The following is a 21,609-nucleotide window of genomic DNA, read 5'->3' as shown; positions in this document are numbered from 1 at the left end:
CAGCATATAAGAGGTTGGAGATTATTTGAAAAAAAAAGACCGGATGTAGTGTGCATCGCAGAAACAAAACTAACAGAGGAGATCCATGTTACCTTTAAAGAAGTGGGATATGATAGCTGAAGAAGAGACAAGAAGGGTAAAGAGGTAAATTAGTTAAGTATCTGCCACCTAAGACAAATACATGAGGAACTTCGGAACATAAGGATATGCAAAGAAAGGTGATTAAGTGCTTAGATAATATGAAAGAAGAGATGGAAGAATACTATTAGTAGGAGACTTTAACTGTAAAAGAATAAGCTGGAGAGAGATGGAAGTAATGGGTAATGCTGGACAATGGAACGAGGTGTTACATTTGACTACGGTAAATACACTGGATCAGTGGGTGGAAGAGTCATCAAGGTACAGGGGAGAAGAACAATTGTTGCTAGACCTAGTATTCACAAAGAAGCCAAAGCCCCTCCCAGTATACAATACAGGGGATCCTTGTGATTTGACTGTTTGCAGTTCAAATTATCGCCAATTCGAACTCGGTTAATTTATACCCAATCCTCAAGGTTTGACCGACTGACTCGCCAATTCGACATTCATATCTCGCGCGCCACCCACCTGGTTAAAATCTGCCGCCACCCCAAATTCATCCCCAGCCTGCCAGGCGGAAGTGAAACCGACGCTACTCTGTGCGTAGTGTTGCCAGATTGTGCAAAAAGTAGCGGATTGGGCTACTTTTGAAGGGTACGCGCTACTTAAGATTTTTTTGGCTACTTCATGATATGTTTGGGCTGCTTGATGACATTATTGGGCTACTTTTGTAATTTTTCTAAATGTTAACAATAATAATCTTTTTTAAAGTGATGCAGAGGAAGTGAAAGGAAAAATGTTTAAGACAATAAGAATAATTAAGTTTTGTTAAGAAGAAAAAATATTTTGGTTAAATTTAGGTAAGAATGAAAATAATTTATAGATGAAAAAGAAGCCAGAGAAAACTTATGGAAAAAATGGTACATCATGAAAGAGGACTCCACTCCCCTTCCCCTAACCCCATGGAAAAAAAATATGAGCGGATAGTGGTTACGTACAAAATATAGTAGTTAAAGTAATTAGGTAGTAGTTTTTTGTATTGGGATATACTGTGGTGAAATCCACTACTTTTAAAGCGTGCTTCTGCTACTTCTCATTAGGAAAATCTGGCAGAGAAAACGATCCACAGGATGTGCGTCGTTTCCTCTGCATCTCTCTCGCCTCAGCTGTTGTCTAGGCAGGCCATGCTCCGCTGTTCCACCTCCTGCCTCCATGCTGCTTCAACCATGCCGCGCAAAGCCACCTTCAGTCCCAGCTCTAAGAAGCACAATTTCCTGCCTTTCAAAGATAAGCTTGAGCTTATAAGAAAGTGTGAGGCAAGTATAGCTTACAGTGTCGTTGCAGTGCAAATGGGTATCAACAATTTGGAAGAACAGGGACAAGTACTGCGAGACCGCTGCAAGTGTTTTTATTTCCAAAAATGTACTGTACACCACCTTAATGTGTTTAATAAAAAAAAAAAAGTTAGATATAAATGAAGCCTTTAATAGTAATACTGATTTAGTCTAAGTTAGTGTTTTTAGAGATTATAGTGATGTTTTGGGGGGTCTAGGCTGGAGGTTGGTCCCTATCCTCCCTTATTCTTAAGTATCTTATGGGAAAAATTGCTTCACGATTCGAATATACGCTGATTCGACCGATGAAAAACTGCCCTAATCCTGTCGAATTGTGAGGATCCCCTGTACCTTAGTTCAATGGGAAGAAGTGATCATGTGACATTAGAGTTGGAAATGCAGGTGGAGGATGGGATAAGATACCGAGATGACAACAAAAGCAAAAGATTAAATTATGCAAGAGCAGATTTTGAAAAAATAAAGAAAATTCTTTGCTGATATTGAATGGAAGAACATTATGAAAGGAAGGACAATACAAGGGAAATATGAAATATTCCTACAGAAATATAAGAAAAGAATAAAGAAATACATACCTAACTATAGAGTTATGAAAAGTATACACACTTGATACAATGCCAGATGTACAGAAGCTAAAAATGCAGAAGATAAAGCTTGAAAGAAACTCAAAAAGTAGAGAAATGGCAATAACTCACAGCATTATACGGATGCGAGAAATTAATATATTAAAGTAAGAAAAGAGAAAGAGAGAATCGAAAAAGTGAAGATGACCCCAAGCTTTTCAACAAATTTATAAATGGTAAGATGAAGAATAAGAAAACAATAGAAAAAATAATAAAATGGGGTAAGACATACCAAACAGCAAACAAAAAAAAGGGAAATAATAAATGAGAGCATCAAAACTGTGTTCACTGAAGAAGAGGATTTTGTAGAACCAAATAGAACATTGCATTGCTGAGGATTACAGGAAATCATAGTGCACAAAGAGGATATAATAAGATTATTAGATAATTTGGATGTCAGAAAAGCAATGGGGTTGGATGGGGTGTATCAGGCTGGGTGCTAAAAGAATGTAGAGCAGTTGTTAGATCCAATTCAGGAAATTATTACAAGTTCATTAAATGAAGGGAGAGTACCACTAGAATGGAAGAGAGCCAATGTAATACCAATATTTAAAGGAGGAAAGGCAACTGAGCCATTAGATTACAGACCGGTGTCACTTACAAGTGTTGTGGGGAAGTTATGTGAAATAGTTATCAAAAGAAAATTGGGTTAAACTTATGGAAGAATAATGTGAAATAGTTATCAAAAGAAAATTGGGTTAAATTTATGGAAGAACAACAAGTTATATCAAACAGACAATTTGGGTTCAGGACAGGGCGATCATGTGTATCAAACTTAATGAGATTCTACTCAAGTTACTGCAAGACTGGAAAACAGAGATGGATGGGTGGACACAATATACCTGGACATAAAAAAAGGCTTTTGATAAAGTCCCTCATAGCAGACTACTTTGGAAACTAAAAAGCATAGGAGAACTACGAGGAACTTTGTTAGAATGGACAAAGGATTATTTGAAGGACAGGGAGATGAGAACTGTCATCAGAGATGCATACTCATTTTGGGGTAACGTAACAAGTGGAGTGCCACAAGGGTCAGTGTTAGTCCCCATTATGTTCCAGATTTATGTAAATGACATTCACAATGGAGTAAACAGTTATATTAATTTATTTGCTGATGATACAAAGCTGCTAAGACTAATCAAAACCCAAGAGGACTGTTTGCTGTTGCAAGAAGATATAAACAGAAACTACGAGTGGAGTAAGAAGTGGAAATTGGAGTTCAATGCCAAGAAATGTCATGTAATGGAACTAGGAAAGAGTAAGAGAAGACAGATATGGAACTGTCTGATTAAAAGGAAAAAATCATTAAGACTAAAGAGAAAAAAGATCTGAGAGTGATCAAACAGGAAAATCCAAATCCTGAAAAATACATAAGATATTTTGATTAGCATATAAAATGTTGATTAATATGAGTGGCATTTCAATTCATGGACAAAGTTATGATGAAAAAAAATAATCACAAGCATGATATGTCCAAAGCTGGAATATGCAGTAGTGGTATGGTCACCAAGCTCTAAAAAAGATATAAGATGATTAGAACAGATTCAGAAGATAGGTACAAAATGGTGCCGGAACTAAAGGACCTAGCATATGAAGAAAACCTGAAGGAAATGGGGACTGCCAACCTTACAAGATAGAAGAGAACGAGGAGACCTAATAGCAACGTATAAAATAGTAAATGGCAATGAAAAGGATAGACAAGGAAGACCTGGTGCTGGTGACAGAAGCAGCTAGGACAAGAGGACATGTAAAAATTAGGACAAGGCAGTGTGTGAAGGATATTGGAAAATACAAGTTTTCCACATAGAATGGTAGAAAAGTGGAATGCATTGAGTGATGAAGTTGTTACAGCACATAATGTGCATAACTTTAAAGAAAAATTGGATAAATGGAGACAGGACACACTATGAGCCCCGCTTGGACTCTGTACAATACAACTAGGTAAACACCAGGCATTGTGAAGCGGACCTAGATTGTATGTACACGGGGGAATGGGGGCCATAAGGTGGTTTTGTCTCCAAAATAAGCAAGATTTTGGTGTCGTTTGGAGTGAAAGAGGCAGAAGTAGGTTGCGCTGTCAGATGTATGGTTTCAAAAAATTTGTCATGATTTACTGAAACACCAATATGGCTGAGGAGATTGGAAGATAACACAGACAAGGAATTTTTAGGATTTAGAAGAAAAAGGTAATGTGAGAAGGCTGATGAACGTGGAGAGGGAAATGAGATATATACGTGAAGGAAGTGATCTCATGTATCATGGAAAAACAAGACAAATTAGTAAAAGAAAACACTGAACTCGTGGAGAGGGAGATGAGATATATGAAGGAAGTGATCGTAAGTATCATGGGAAAACATGACAAATTAATATAACAAAACACTAAACTTATGGAGAGGGAGATGAGATATATGAAGGAAGTGATTTTAAGTATTATCATAGGAAAACGACAAATTAATAAAAGAAAACACTGAACTAAAAAGTGAGAATAGAAGAATGTGAGAAAGTAAGAGATGTAAACCAGGTGATAAAGAGATGGAGATAAAGAAACAAAATGGTATATTAATGTTGTGAATATGAAAAATCATTAAAAAGCCTACAAGAGAAAGTACAGGATGGGGCAGGCAAAGTGGAAAATGGAATGGGTGAGATCAAATTGGAGGAATTATGAAATGCCTGGAAAAGGGAACATGAAGAAGAAAAAGTTAATTCATAGAGGTAATAGAGAAGCAGATACAAGAAAAGACAAAGGACAATGTAATACAAGTAATTAGGGAGAAGGAAGAATTGGTGAGGGACACAGTGAACAAATTTGTGCTGAAGGAACAAAAACCCTAACAAGTTTGTGAGAGAGAGAGAGAGAGAGAGAGAGAGAGAGAGAGAGAGAGAGAGAGAGAGAGAGAGAGAGAGAGAGAGAGAGAGAGAGAGAGAGAGAGAGAGAGAGAGTTGGGTAAAGGGTGTTATTAAGTTAAAGACAACACATGGGTTGGAACAAGAGGTGGAGAAAGTGATTAGATTGGGAAGGTTTAATGAAGGCAAAAAGAGATCACTGAAAGTGGGAATGAGATTGCAAGTGGTGATGGAGAAGATAATGGCAAGAAGAGAAAAATTGGCTGAAGATACTGAATTTAATGATATATGGATAAAAAGAGATATGAACCTGAAAGAGAGAGAAAAGGAGAGTGTGCTAAGAAATGAAGCTAAGGAAAAAAAATGAAAAAAGGATGGAGATCGAGAAGAATTTTTACTGGAGGGTTCTAGATGTGAGACTGAAGAAGTGGTATCTTCGGAAAAAAGAAGAGGTAATGGAAGAGGAAAGAAATTAAGAGTGATATATGTATATATTGTCCAGTATGTTGGAGGTTAGAGACTATTTGAAGGAGAAACGACTGGATGTAATGTGCATAGTAGAAACAAAGCTAAGGGAGGAGGTCCATGTTAGCTTTAAGAGAGATATAAAAAAGTTGGAGAAGAGACAGAAAGGGAAAAGTGGGAGGAGTGCTAATAATGCTTTGTGATGATATATGTGTGGAGGAAGTACACTATGGAGATGGCATGGCAGAAGTAATATGAGTAACAATCAAGACAGAAGAAATAAAAAAAATGAGAATCATAGTCACGTATGTGCCACTTAAGACCAATACATGGAGAACAGAAGAACATAAGGAAATGCAAGGAGAGGTGATTAAGTGGTTGGATAATATGATAAGAAGAAATGGAAAATACTATTAGTAAGAGACTTCAACTATAAAAGAGTAAACTGGAGAGATGGAAGTAATGGGTAATGCTGGATCGTGGAGTGAGGAGGTGTTACAGCTAACTATGGTGAATACACTGGATCAGTGGATGGAATAATCAACACGGTACAGAAGGGAAGAAGAACCATCACTGCTTGACCTAGTATTCACAAAGATGCCAAAGCCCTCTCCTATCATACAATATCAGATTCCAATGGGAAGAAGTCACCATGTAACCAACATTAGTATTAGAAATGCAGGAAGAGGATGTGCTAAGATACAGGGAGGACTACAAAAAGGAGATTAAATTATGCAAGAGCAAATTTCGAAAAGTTAAGACAATTTCTTGGTGGCATAGAATGGAGGAACATTATGAAAGGAAAGATTGTACAGGGGAAAAATGAATTATTCCTACAGAAGTATAACAAGGGAGTGAGGAAATACGTACCAATCTATAGAGTAAATAGGAGTATACGAGCTTGGTACAATGGCAGATGTATAGAAGCTAAGATGGAAAAAATAAAGTTTGGAAGAAACTAAAAACGCAAAGAAATGAAAGCAACAAACAGCAGTATAAGGATGCAAGAAGTAAATATATTAGAGTAAGGAGAGAGGAAGAAAGAAACTTTGAGAAAGATGTGGTGCGGAAAAGCGAAGGTCCAAGTTTTTCTACAAATATATAAATAGTAAGATGAAGAATAAGGAAACAATAGAAAAAAATTGTTAAAGGAGGGAAGACATACCAGAGAGCAAAGGAAATGAACGAAATTATGAATGAGTGTTTCAAAACTGTTAACTGAAGAAGAGGAATTTGCAAAACTAAGTAGGACATTGCATTGTCAAGGCTTGCAAGAAATCATAGTGCATAAACAAGAAATTGGAAGACTACTAGAGGATCTCGATGTCAGAAAAGCAATGGAACCGGATGGTGTGTCAGGCTGGGCACTAAAGGAATGTAGATACATTGCTGAAACCAATTTGGGAAATGGTTACAAACTCATTAAAGGAAGGGAGAGTATCACTAGAATGAAAGAGTTAGTTAATTCCATTATTCAAAGGAGAAAATTAAATTGCAGACTGGTGTCACAAGTGTTGTGGGGAAGACGTGTGAAATTGTTATCAAAGAAAAATGAGTTAAATATCTGGAAGAAAACAAGTTATATCGAATAGACAATTTGGGTTCAGGACAAGATGATCATGTATGTCTAATTTACTAAGAATAGTAGAAGGAATAAAGAGCAGAGATGGATGAGTGGACACTGTGTACCTAGACATAAAAAAAGGCTTTTGATAAAGTCCTTCATAGCAGACTACTTTGGAAGTTAAAGAACATAGGAGGACTGAGAGAAATAATATTAGATTAGATAAAGGATTACTTGAAGGGCAGAGATGAGAACTGTGATCAGAGATACATACTCATCCTGGAGTAAAGTAACAAGTGCCATAAGGGTCAGTGTTAGCCCCCATATGTTCCAGGTATATGTAAACAACATACAGAATGGAGTGACCAGTTATATTAATTTGTTTGCTGATGATGCAAAATTGCTAAGAGTAATCAAGAAGACTACTGCTGCAGGAAGATATAGACAAAATTTATAAGTGGAGTAAGAAGTGGAAGCTAGAATTCAATGCCAAGAAATACCACATAATGGAATTAGGAAAGAGTAAGAGAAGACCAGTATGGAACTGTTTGAGATGGGAGAGGAACAAATAATGAACACTAAAGAGGAAAAAGATGTGGGGGGAGTTATACATGAAACTCTTGACTCCCAAAAAACACACAAGCAAGATAATTGGGTCAACACATAAAATGTTGACTAATAATAGGGTGGCATTTCAGTACTTGGACAAGGATATGATGAAAAAATGATTAAGAGTATAATACATCCAAGGATGGAATGTGCAGCAGTGGTGTGGTCACTGACCTTGAAAAAAAACACATAGAAGATTCAAACGGATCTAGAGGATGGCTACAAAGATGGAGCTGGAGCTAAAGGACCTAACATATGAAGAAAGGCTGAAGGAAATGGGACTCTCTTGAAACTAGGATACCCAAAGGGACTCTCATGCATATTAGAGGGGAAGGCAAGATCCATCGTGCAGAATAATCAACTGAATGAGTTGTCCAAATTACTAAATAATTCTTATATTTGCGTAGTAACTATAGGCAGTAAAATTAAGGACCTTGTAGACAAGAAATTGGAGAAAATTGAACACCTGAGCAGCTTAGTATAAGAGATAGATATTGAACACCTGAGCAGCTTAGTATAAAAGATTTCATGCAATGGGTGTAATGAAAAATACTATGGGGAGACCCAGCAGATGACTAGTGATGTAGTTGAAGGAGAATAAGGTTGACATCAGACACCACAGGATAAGCAGTGTGTTGGTAAATCACGTAGATGAAAAAAGACATCTGTGAAAGTGAAATTGAGCAAAGATGATAGAGGTAAATCTCTCCAAACAACACAGGAAGGCATGGGTATCTATATATATTAACCTGAACAAAAAACATAAACAAGAGAATGGGCAGTGATTGACATGAAGATAGCAGCAGGTGGGAGGTGGGACCTATGATGACTTGAAAACCAATCAGCACTCCCCAGACCTTTTGTTATCCTGCAGGTTCTCATATATATATATATATATATATATATATATATATACAGTATATATACACACACTCGACCCTCGAAACAACGGACCTCCCATCAACGGATTTCGGAACAATACAGAAAACAAAGTTTACCAAACAATAATTTGCCGGGAACGGACAATCGTGCGCATTTAAATATTCGTCCGTAGATTAAACCGACTCCAGAATTTGTCCATAGTTTCCGAAATCAGTTCATGGGAGGTCCGTTGTTTCGAGGGTATATATATATATACAGTAAGGTCTCGGTTTACGTCAGAGTTATGTTCCTGAAACATGACGTAAGTCGATTTTGTACGTAACTCGAGTTTCCGTACATTTCAAAGCATATTATTGAGTTTTCAACCAATCATTGTTTATGGTCATTCAGGTAAGTTAAAGGTTATATTGTTATATTATTTACAACTACGTAGGAATATGAAACACAAGTTTGTTTTTGTTGTTGATTAGGTCCACGAACGCAAAGGACTGCAGGTTGCCGAGAGGGGTGGACGCCTGAGGCCGCCAGGAGGGTGGGCAGGTCGAATGTTGTGACGCCCAGTGGGACAGCTGGGAGTGTAGTGCAGTGCGGTGGAAGTAGAAGCGTGGGCAGCGGGGCAGGAAATGCAATAGGGATCAGCAGACAGTGCAAGTGAGCTGCGAGTGTCGTGTGACCCAGGCGAAGGCTCCGGAGTTGTTATTGTTGTGATGGGTGTGCGAGCCCTCAAGGTCGTCAACCTCCCCGTTGTCATGGTAACGGGCTTCCCATTTTCTTCTTCCCTCCCTCACACACAGCTGCTGCCTCCCTTCTCATGTCTTTTAATTATGTCCTCTTTTTCTTGTAGCATAATGGTTTTCCTTTTCTTAGCATCACTGCTGTCACTAAGAAGTTTTCTCTTTGGTGCCATTGAGCAAGATACTAAGAACTTGAGTCAGTAAACACAGAAGTAGGATAACACTCTTGCCAGGGGCGATGGTGTGGTCGAACTGATGCAGGGTGTTATTGTATTCAAGCGTGAGGCGGGCGGTGTGACGGGTAACTACCAACAATAACAATAAATCCCACACTTTACGATTTATAAATTTTCAATTTTTTAAAAATCTTAAATTGCCTTATAGTGGACTGACGTAACTACGAGTTTGATGTAACTCGAGACCGACGTAACCTGGGACTTTACTGTATATATATATATATATATATATATATATATATATATATATATATATATATATATATATATATATATATATATATACACACACTGTGCAGGTTGGTTTGCAAACCATTTATTTCCTCTCAAGAAGCTGTAAGCAAAACTAGTCAGGAAGTAAAGTATTCATCCACAGCCTGTGTATCTCTTCCCCACCTTCCCAAAAATTATCATTATTATCTACACTGTGTATGCTGTGCTCTTTATAGCGTTGAGTATGAGTCAGACAATGTATGGAGATATTCAATAATAGATCTTCACATGTTGGGCTTCAATGGTGTCAATAAAAAAAAAATAAACAAACAAACATGTGAATAAGAAAAAATGTAAAATTTCCAGAATTTCTTACGACAATTCATCAAAGGAGACAGTGAGGAAATAACCTTTTCACAACCAGTGGTGGAACACCAATTTTTTTATCAGGCTGGTTTATAGCTTCTCTATGAAGGTAGTTGGACTTTAATTTGACTCTTACAGTAAGCCAGCTGATGGAAAGCAGAGGCATGCTGCCACCATGGTCATGAAAAAACAATTCTTTACTCTCTTCCTTTACCAGTTTTTGTATGAGGTTCTTAGTCATATTTTCTCATTCAGATGATTATCTCTATTGACATCAGTGAAGCATCACACATAAATGCTGAGAGGCCTTCAGCAAAATACTCAACCCTAAGTAGAGTGTCTCACTTCCATGCAAAATCAGTGTTTGTGGACTGCAATTACAAAACACAACTGCTCACCCCACCCACCGGTCTTCTGTCTCTTAGGTTGACCAGCCGTAGAGGTATTGGCTGACCGGTCTTCCTCACTCGTCTTCCTCTTGATAGCACCAGCCAAAAGGGACAAGTGGGATGGTTGGCGCTTAGATGGCACTGCAGTCCTTCGAGCCTCTGCTGCCTTCATTTCAGCCCTGATCTCTTCTTCTACTATGTTTTTTTGCATCTCGGAAACCTTTTTCCTGTAAAATCCAAGTAACAGTGGATTAAGGAAGAATGATGAATGTAAACATTAAGAATACATTAATTTTTTTTATTTACCACATATATAGGTGGGGCACTGGAAAGGACGAGGAAAACTTTAATAAAAAGTTCTGGTGCTCACACATTTGAAAGCATGAGCTAAAACCAGAAGAAAAATGTCTTGAAACCTCCCTCTTGAAAGAGTTTAAGTCATAGGAAGATGGAAATACAAAAACAGGCAGGGAGTTCACAAGTGTACAAGAGAAAGGGATAAATGATTGTGAAAACTGGTTATCTTTTGCATTAGAGGTGGTCAGAATACATATAAAGATGGAAAAAAAAAAATTCTTTTGCAGCAAGGCTGTGGCAGGAGGAAAGACATGCAATAAGCAAGATTAGAAAAGCTGTTATATATCTCTCCATATCACACCAATGGCTACTAAACAATCTATTACAGATGATGAAATAAAGTCTGTAGAGAATTGTGTGCTGGTGGTTCAAAAGATTAAAAAATGTGACATTGTGACATAAAAATTTCAGACTCATTACCAAGAACACGGGTTAATTTCTTTCATGTCCCTTCCAGCTAGGTGTTTGAAACACACACACACACACACACACACCGTGTAGTGTAGAGGTTAGCACGCTTGGCTCACAACTGAGAGGGTCCGGGTTCGAATCCCAATAAGCGGCGAGGCAAATGGGCAAGCCTCTTAATGTGTAGCCCCTGTTCACCTAGCAGTAAATAGGTACGGGATGTAACTCGAGGGGTTGTGGCCTTGCTTTCCCGGTGTATGGAGTGTGTTGTGGTCTCAATCCTACCTGAAGATCGGTCTATGAGCTCTGAGCTCGCTCTGTAATGGGGAAAGCTGGTTGGGTGACCAGCAGGCAACTGTGGTGAATTACACACACACACACACTTTGGTATTCCCACCTCTTAGCTAATTACCATTTTTAAGATGTTCATCTTGTCAAAATTAACTTATGCTTCCCCAGCTTGGGAGACTTGGTCTCCCTGTCTTACCACCACCCTTCTCAACTGCTTCGAGAGGACCCAGAAAAGGGCCATCAAGGTCATATTTGGCTCCATCTACACCACCTATAATGCCACCCTTGCCACCCTGCAGGGCCTGCATCTCAGCACCCTTACTGACCACTACGCTGCCAGCATTAGAACTGCTCAATAACCTGTCACCACAATCTCCTCCCTCTAATGCAATGTCACTTTGAAGAGCCCTATACACCTCTAACAACCTGGTCCCTATCAGAGCTCACACTGACTGCTTTAAGTACATTGCCATCTATCTAGTCAGGTTGATAACACCCACTGACATCATTCACTCTTGGTTATATCATTCTAGTCAATCTGTTCTTTTATGTTTTAATTAATCTGTTTTATTTTTAATTTTAATTATCATATTTGATGGCATATAAGGGCACACCTTTTTCCCAAATTTTGGCTAAAATAATCGCCCTGCATCTAATACGTGAAGTTGAGACTTCCCGTAGGCTTATTTTCTCCCTGATGCTCTCTAACCTAGCTCACAATCAGTACTTATATCTACCCTAACTGCATGCATCATTATTTTATTGCTGGTATTGTTATCATTACTTTATTATTATTATTTAAAAACTAATTTTCATAAAAATGAAAGCAATTTAACCTGTGAGGCTGTGACACATGTTTATAAGTATCAGCTAATCAGTACCCTGACTCGATGCCATCTGAGGTAACAAGTAACAGCAAGTTCATGATCATAAAATTGATAGTGAAATAAAATAAAATAAAATAGAAAAAAGCTGATTGTGGAAAAAAAGAGAAAACAGATAAATCTGTTACAACAAAAGTGAGAAAATAACAAGAGGATCCATTGCAATGGCTATCCCCCGACTATATCAGATCCGATCTGATCATAACAAAACACATCAACACCCTCACTATTATGAATGTAGCAGGAAAAAGGTCAGGCTACACAATCTCCTACAAACTACAAGTGGTACATCATGTCAAGGCAATAGAGCAGCAGCAAGGAATTTTTGGCCACCACCTACAGAAAAATACACATGTCAGATGACAACAAGAAGACCAATTGCAGAGCGCAAGGAAAGGTCAATGTATCATTCGTTGCCTAACCACTGATTTTAAAACTGCCCTCCTATGGTTTCTCTCCTCTCTGTAGCTTTATCTCAAGCTTGCTTTCTGACCTCTCTATTGCAGCCATGGTAGATGGCCACTGTTCTTCTAAATCTACTAACAGTGGTGTTCCTCAGGGTTCTGTCTTGTCACCCACTCTTTTTCTATTATTCATTAATGATCCTATGACTTGACTTCTTTTAAGAGGAAGGTTTCAAGACATTTATCCCTGTCTTTTGGCTAATTCTCTAACAGTCTTTTAGAGAACTTGCATTTGAATGTGGGGTCTTTTTTTTTTTTTTTTTTTAATTGCCCTTGGTTAGTTTCCCTCTTGCAAAAAATAAATAAATAAAAGCCCCCACATTGGCAAAATCTTAAGGATAACATTGCTTTTGCAGCAATCTTTTCTGCTTATATAATGTGTTGCTAGATTGCTTTTAACAGTATGTGCTAAAATACACAAAAAACGTTTGTTTTCCCCCAAATTTGACCTACTGAAATGGGAGTGCATCTTATATGCCCATGCATCCTGTGTTGTCAAATATGGTATATCTCTAGTGTGTGGTTTTCTTTTTACTTTTAATATTTTTCTGCTTCTAATGCATAGCTTCAGCCATTGGCTGCCCATATTGCATTATAAGCTCCTATTAATAAACTATTTTATCATTATTATTATCATTATTAAACACACATACATGAAGTGGATGGTTATGCTGGACAATGGAAGGAAGAAGTGCTACAACTGGCAATGATAAATACAATGGACCAATGAATGAAGGATTACGTAGACAAGGTACAGACGAGAATCATTGTGGAACCTGGTGGGGGGAGGGGGGAGAGCCCAATGGGGGAAAAGTGATCATGTGGTTTTTGAAATTGAATTGGAAGATTGGGAAATAATGAAATGCAAAGAGGATAAAAAATAAGAAATGTTGAACTACGTCAAGACAAATTTTGAAGGATTAAGTAAATACATTTGTAATATTAATTGGAAAGAAATCATGGAGGGCAAAATGGTGCAACAGAAGTATGAAACATTCCTAGAAAAGTACTAGGAGGGGATGAAGAGGTATATTCCCATACACAGGATAAAGGAGAGCAAATATGTGGCATAATGCTAGATGTCCAAAAGTTACGAAGAGTAAGGATGCAACTTTAAAAAACAGCAAAATGAAGACAATAGGAAGCAATATAAAAAGGTGCGAAATGAATATGTTATAATTAATTGGGAGAAGGAAAACCTTGAAGGGGATGTAATAAAGAGATGTGAAGAGGAACCCAAGCTTTTTTTTACAAGTATATGAATGGAAAGATGATGAACAGAAACCATCGAGAAGTTAATTAAGGGAAATGGGATATATGAAACAATAGAAGAAGTGAGTCAACTTATGAATGAGAACTCTAGATTAGTATTTAATTAATGTAGAATGAACCAAATGCTGAAGTGACTTAGGAAGGGTTAAGAAATGTTACGGTGCAAAAATGTAAAATTAGCATATTATTAGAGAAGGTGGATGTTAGAAAAGGAATGAGAGTCAGATGGAGTGTAAGGATGGACAATGAGAAAATGTAGAAAACAGCTGGTGGATTCAATTTGGATTGTGTTCAACAGCTCTTTGATGGAAGGTTGAGTACTAAGGGAGTGAAAAAGAGCAAATATAGTGCCTAAATACAAAGGAGGAATAAGGATTGAGCCCCTAAATTATAGACCAGTGTCACTGATTAGTGTTGTGGGAGAGACCTATGAAATTATAATCAAAGAAAAATGGTTAGAATTATAAATAACTACCAATTTGGTTTTAGAAAAGGAAGATCATGTATAACAAATATAATAAGTTTCTATACAAGAGTAACAGATGAGGTATGAGGAAGAGATGGTGTCGACTCAGTGTATTTGACAGAGTACCATATAAATTTGGTAGAACACCACCTCTCCTCTACTAAACTTCACCTTCTTTTCCTTACTGAAGCACAGCTGTCTGAGGCAACTGACAGTAATACTCTGCTTAACGAACAGGATAGGGGGTGTCAAAGCTGTTCGTAGAGCGAAAATTCGTTAAGCGGACGTAATTTTCTCATAGGAAATAGTGGAAATAAGGGGGATGTGTTCTGGGCTGGTCCCCAACATACCACATGGGTTAAAAAAAAATATATATATATATACGTTTGGCAGCATATTGGGCCACCGTTGTACCACTACTTTTATGATGTCATATGAGTCATTGGAAGTTAGAGGAGGTACGTACAAATTCTCTCACATTCTCGCATTTATGTTCACAAAACAACATTTCTATTAGCTTTTTACAAACCTTGCCCCCAAGAAAGGATTGTTTTGTAATGCTTAAAGTGAAATCTTACATGGAATACCAAAAAAATAAAGCAGAGATGAGATGAGCCACAGACGAAATGGGAGACTCGCGGCCACTCAGCCGCTTCTTCTTCTTGTGACCCTCTTAGCCTGCGTGTTGTCTTTCCCCATGATATTTGTTTCCACTCCTCTATTGCCTGCTATAATGGATATCATATCTTAGTATTCATATACGCTCATGCCATGAGGATAACCTCGACTCCATGGCAGTGAGTGATAGTGAATTATAAATGAAATACTGCGGTATTTCATTACTAATTCACTATCACTCACTGCCACGGAGTCGAGGTTATCCTCATGGCATGAGCGTATATGAATACTAAGATATGATATCCATTATAGCAGGCAATAGAGGAGTGGAAACAAATATCATGGGGAAAGACAACACGCAGGCTAAAAGGGTCACAAGAAGAAGAAGAAGCGGGCGAGTGGCCGCAAGTCTCCCACTTCGTCTGTGGCTCATCTCATCTCTGCTTTATTTTTTGGTATTCCATGTAAGATTTCACTTTATGCATTACAAAACAATTCTTTCTTGGGGGCAATGTTTGTAAAAAGCTAATAGAAATGTTGTTTTGTGAACATAAATGCATATATAAGACAGAAACACCACCTCCAGAGATGGTGTTCCCAGCAACCTCAGAGCAACCTGATAGCCCAAGCGTTCATGGATGCCATTTCGCTGCAAGAGGTTGCTCTGACGTTGTTAAAGAATCTTGATCCAGCTCCAGGAGTGCTAGAGACAGAGGCGGGGAGCCAGACAATCACAGCGAAGCTGCCGCGTTCGGTCCCTCACCCAGCAAATTCAAATCCAGAAAATTTGCTAAAACGGATGTGGTTGTACGTTAAGCGGACTTTTGGTCTAACTTTTTTTAGTACGTTAAACCGGAAATTCGTTAAACGAATGTTCGTTAAGCGGAGTATTACTCTATCTCTATTCTCATTTTCGTTCGAAAGCTGGATGTTGCATCTATGTGTGCAACAACTTGATCTGCTTTTGTGCTCATGCTCTTGAATCTTCCAAGTTTTCTACCACCTGGCTTTGACTCAAAAGTCACTTTCTAGCTAAATTGATCTGTGTTGTCTATCTCTCTCCTAATTCCTCTGACTATAAGAAATTCTTTAGTGGAGCACATTCTGTCTCTATCTATCCTTTCATGGAGATCCCCATCCTTAGAGATTTCAGTGTTCACCACCAGCTATGGCTTTCCTATCCCTTCACTGACCATCCTGGTGTACACTAGCCTTCAACTTTACTATCCTCCATGACGTAGAGCAACTGGTGCAACACCCATGTATTCCTGACCGTCTTGGAGATATGCCCAACATTCTTGACTTTTCTTTACCTATAATCCTCCTGCTTATGCTGTTACCCTATCTTCTCCATTGAGCTCCTCCAATCACAATCTCAAATCTGCATCTTGTCCTATTTCTCCAGTCCTTTCTCAAGATCCCCTAAAGCAGAGGTGTCTCTGCCAGTTGGGGGAGAACCTGAGGAGGTACTATCTTGATTTTCCGTGGAATTATTACTGTTTCATGTCAGAGACCCATCTCTGTGTGCTGAGTGCGTAGCAGAGGTGATAGTGTTTGGCATGGAGACGTATTTTCCTCACTCTTTTCTTAACCTAAACCTTCTAAACATAGGCTTAACCAGTCTGTTCTCATGCTATACACAATAAAGAGGTTGCCCACAAAAGGTACTTGAGCCTTCCATTACCTGAATCTCATGCACTTTATATCTTTACCCGGAATCATGCAAAGTCTGTTCTTAAACTTGCCAAACATAACCTTTATCAATAGAAAATGTCAAAATTTTTCAAAATGCAACTCCCCTCATGACTTATGGCATCTGGCCAAAACATCTCCAATAACTTTAGTTTTTCATCTTTCCTTCCTTTATTTCATCATGATGGCACCACTGCCATCACATCTGTCTCTAAAGCTGAAGTCTTCTCTCAAACTTTTGCTTGTCCTTCCCTCTCCTCCTCCCTCTAACTATTTCATGCCTTGAATTCTTTGTAATGATGTTTTCCATCCCCTCCTTGGCCTAAACCTTTGGAAGGCTTATGAACCTGATGGGGTCCTTCCATTGTTCTCAAAAACTGTGCTTCCATGTTTGCACCTTGCCTGGCCAAACTGTTCCAACTCTGTCTATTGATTTCCTTCTTGCTGGAAGTTTGCCTACATTCAGCCTTTTCCTAAAAAGGATGACTGTTCTAATTCCTAAAACTACTGCCCTATAGCTTTAATCTCTTGTTTGTCTAAAGTCTTTGAATCTATTCTCAATAGGAAGATTCTTAAAACATGTCACTTCACAATCTTTTATCTGATCATTAAGGTCGCTCTACTGGTATTCTTCTGGCTTTCCTTACAGAGTCCTGGTAATGCTATTTTAGTGATTTCGGTGAAACTTTTGGTGTTGCCTTAGACATATCAAAAGCCTTTGATGGAATCTGACACAAAGCTTTGACCTCAAAACTACCCTCCTACAGTTTCTATCCTTCTCTTTGTAACTTTATCTCAAGTTTCCTCTTCGACCATTTTATTGCTGCTGTATTAGACAGCCACCGTTCTTCTAAATCCATTAACAGTGGTGTTCCTCAGGGTTCTGTCCTGTCACCCACTCTCTTCCTATTCTTTACTAATGATCTTTCTAACCAAACTTCTTACTCTATCCACTCTTAGGTTGATGATACCACCCTATACCTTTCCATGTCTTTTCAGAGATGACCAACCCTTCAGGAAGTTAACAGTTCCTGCAGGGATACCACAGGAAGACTGACTTCTGATCTTTCTAAGATTTCTGATTGGGGCAGAGAAAACTTAGTAGTCTTTGATGCCTCAAAAATCACAATTCCTCCATCTATCAACTTGATGCATTCTTCCAGACAACTATCCCCTCTTCTTCAATGACACTCGACTGTCTCTCCCTCTCTTACACTGAATATCCTGGTCCGTCCATTACTTATAATCTAGACTAGAAACTTTACATCTCATCTCTTGCTAAAACAGCTTCTATGAAGTTGGGCATTCTGAGGTGGCTACGCCAATTATTCTAACCTCTCCAACTGCTAACTCTGCACAAGGGCTTTATCTGTCAATATGGATTACTCTTTGCATGCATGGAGGGTTCTCCTCACATAATTTTATTAGATAGGGTGGAATCAAAAGTTTTTCATCTCATCAACTCCCCGCCTCTGAGTGACTCTTCAGCCTCTTTCTCACCGCTGGAATGTTGCATCTCTTGCTATCTTCTACCACTTTTTTCATGCTAATTGCTCTTTTCATCTTGCTAACTATATGCCTCCCCTTCTCCTGCGGTCTCAACGCACAAGGCTTTCTTCTTCCTTTCACCCCTATTCTGTCCAACCCTAATTGCAAGAGTTAATCAGTACTCTCAATCATTCATACCTTTCCCTAGTAAGCTCAAACTCCCTGCCTGCTTCTATAATTCCAACTTCAAATGACTTAACTTCATTTAAGAGGGAGGTTTCAAGACGTATATCCTTTTCTTTTGGCTAACTGTTTTGACCTGCAACTAAGTAAGCCTTTTTTTTTTCCCCCTTGATAAGCTTTCTATTCTTACATAAAAAAAGATTTATGGAAAATAGAACACATTGGAGGAATACAAGCAAATATCTTATGCTGTATGAGGAACTACTTATGGGAAGAGAAATGAGGACTGTGGTAAGAGACATCTAATCAAGCTGGAGCATAGTAACTATACTGTTGAAGCTTAGACTTAGATCCCGGTAACTCAGATTTCACGATAAGTCGGACTCTGACCACCCCATGGACTAAAGTCCAAGTTGAACTGCCTGCCAAGTTTTTTTTTTTTTTTTTTTTTTTCTACTGACATTATCAAAAACCTAATTCCAACTAAAAATTGCAATTTTGTTGTAGTTTGAAATGATACCAAACAAAAGTTTAGACCAATTTTGTGAAAATTTTTGGTGTAAAAAGCCACTTTTCGAGATATTCGCTCCTAAAAATTTTCATAATTTTGTCCTATTTTGTTATTTGTATTTATCTAATTGACATGAAATTTTCACACATGATTGTGTATACAATAGTGACTTCCTGGAGCATGATAAGATGATAATGCATCAGATCCCTGCTTCTCTAGATAATATTATTCACTCGTACGTTGGGAAGGCACCATCAACAGTGTCACGGCAATCTGCAGTTTTACTATTGAACTGTATACTCCCCGAGTTGTTATTAGTGTGTTGAAGTGAAATAATGATACAGTGAAGTATTTATTACTCGTCTGGTCCAGCTTTAGGCCTCTGTCTCAACATAATCTCTTGTAATAATGTTATTGTGAAAATTATGTGATGCATAGTTGTGATGACAAAGGTAGTGAGAAAAAACAGTGTTTGAAAAGATAATAGCAGTCCTATGATGTAGAGAGATGGTGGAGAAGGATGACAGTAAGGCATGGGGTGAGGCAAGTGTCTTGGAGGGGGGGGAGATAACGAGTGATGGAGGGGCAAAGGGAGGCGAGGATTCAAGGTCCAGCTGCCTCCCTATGATATGTTTATTTATTTGTTTCTTGTTATCTTCTCTTCTTGAAGTTTCTGATTCTAATCCTTGTCAATTTATGCCTGTAAGTATTTCTGACGCTTGGCCATGTACTGTGAAGGGCATGAGTCAAGCTATGACGCAACCACATGAGACATTTGAAAAAGGCTTGCTGATGGGAAGGGTATTTAATTAGCCAAATATAAACCACACCATCTGGTAATTTAGGGTCTGAAGGTTTCGGAGAGACAAATATAATACCAAAATTTAAAATCCCCCAAAATTAAATAAATAAATCCTGCATTTCACTACATGGACAAAGAAATGATGAAGAAATTGATAAGTACTATAATAAGACCCAGATTGGAATATGCAGGAGTAGTGTGGACCCCTCATAAAAAAAAACACTTAAGGAAATTGGAGAGGCTACAAAAAAAATAGCTACAAGAATGGTTCCAGAATTTGAAGGGATGACATATGAGGAGAGACTAAAGGCTATGGATCTACCAACCCTGGAACAAAGAAGAGAGAGAGGAGACCTGATACAAGTTTATAATTTGATCAACGGAATGGACCCAGTGGATAATGAGAAACTGATCCTGAGAGAAGAATATGACATCCGAAGCACAAGATCGCATAGTAAAAAGCTGAGAAAAGGAAGATGTCTGAGAGATATTAAAAAATATAGTTTCCCGCAGAAATGTATTGAGACGTGGAACAGTTTAGATGAAGAAGTAGTGTCTGCAACGAGTGTGCATACTTTTAAAGTAAGATTGGATAAGTGTAGATATGGAGACGGGGCCACACAAGCATAAAGCCCAGGCCCTGTAAAACTACAACTAGGTAAATACAACTAGGTAAATGCACACACACATTTAAACTGAAAAAACATTAGAGAAGACAAAGGACATTACAAGACTAAGATAAAGAAAATTACTCGCAGTTCTCTACAAAAACTCAAAAAACTTATTGCCATTCACTGGGGAAGGCAAAGAAGGAAAATATAAATATATATTTTTTTTTATGCAAGAGGGAAACCAACCAAGGGAAAAAAAAAAAAAAAAAAAAAAAAAAAAAACTTTAAAATGCTAGTTCCCTAATTTTGGTAGCACTCGACAGTGATGAGGCTGAAACAACTTATAAATATGGAGTCAATGAAGATCTCGATTATGTGGAAGAACATACAAAATTTTGAAATACAGGTAACTCGATTTACGCGTTTTTGTTATTACACGACCCAAAAAATATTATGATTTATTTCATTTACGCGATCGGTTTGCTTATATGTGATCTGGCCCAACCACAATTTCAAACTGAGTGCCAGACGCAATTTCAAACTGTGCGCCAGAGAGTTCCGCAGCTGGCCGATAGGTGGGAGCTCCGCTGCTCCTTCCTCTTCTCATACCTCATTTGCAGTCTGCGAGCACTGAGTACAGACGGAATCTCTTCAATTTGCCTATAATTCACCAAAATGGCCCCAAAATGTCCTTCATCATCTTCTGCATGTGGGGTTACTTTTGATAAGTGGATTTCTGATAAAGTGGAAAAGCTCATGATAAAGTGGAAAAGCTCAGAGGAAGGTGACTGACTGTGGTGTGAGTGGTGAAGGCAGTGACACAGTGAGTGTTATGTTTACGTATTCTTTGTTTTGTTATTTTCTCTTATTATTTTTTGCTTTCTCTTATTATTTCTTGCTTTTCCCAAGTATTTAGAATGGTAAATAATAAAAACATGTTAATTTAGCCAAATAAATAGAGTATTTTGTACAAATTTTTTTGGACCACATCCCGCATCCCCCCTATGATCTATTGTTTCTTATGAGAATTACGTGTTTGTTTTACCTGAATTTTGATATACGCTATGCCTCTTGGAACACATCTATTGCGTAAATCAAGAGTTATCTGTATGCATAATAACAGATGAGTAAGTAATGTAGCATAATTAAGCATACGTATATTAATATACACTACATAGCAGTGCTTGCGATCATTTTTAACATT

At 38.1% G+C, this 21,609-nt stretch overlaps 1 protein-coding gene across 3 annotated transcripts in view; it reads right to left on the bottom strand.

The window, feature by feature from the left end:
* Window positions 1–21,609, bottom strand: part of LOC123520856 (PSME3-interacting protein-like) — a 60,832-nt gene that overhangs the window by 5,621 nt on the left and 33,602 nt on the right. For 2 of the 3 annotated variants that reach the window (XM_045283497.1, XM_045283498.1), the window contains exon 4: window positions 10,368–10,585. In XM_045283497.1, coding sequence (XP_045139432.1) covers window positions 10,368–10,585 — 218 coding nt within the window. The remainder of the gene's footprint in view (window positions 1–10,367; window positions 10,586–21,609) is intronic. The other variant, XM_045283499.1, reaches the window with a different exon arrangement.

The sequence above is a fragment of the Portunus trituberculatus genome, chromosome 47 (genome assembly GCF_017591435.1).
Source record: "Portunus trituberculatus isolate SZX2019 chromosome 47, ASM1759143v1, whole genome shotgun sequence".
NCBI classification, from domain to species: domain Eukaryota; kingdom Metazoa; phylum Arthropoda; class Malacostraca; order Decapoda; family Portunidae; genus Portunus; species Portunus trituberculatus.
The sequence above is the reverse complement of the archived record's forward strand: the minus strand, read 5'-3'. Positions and strand labels throughout refer to the sequence as shown.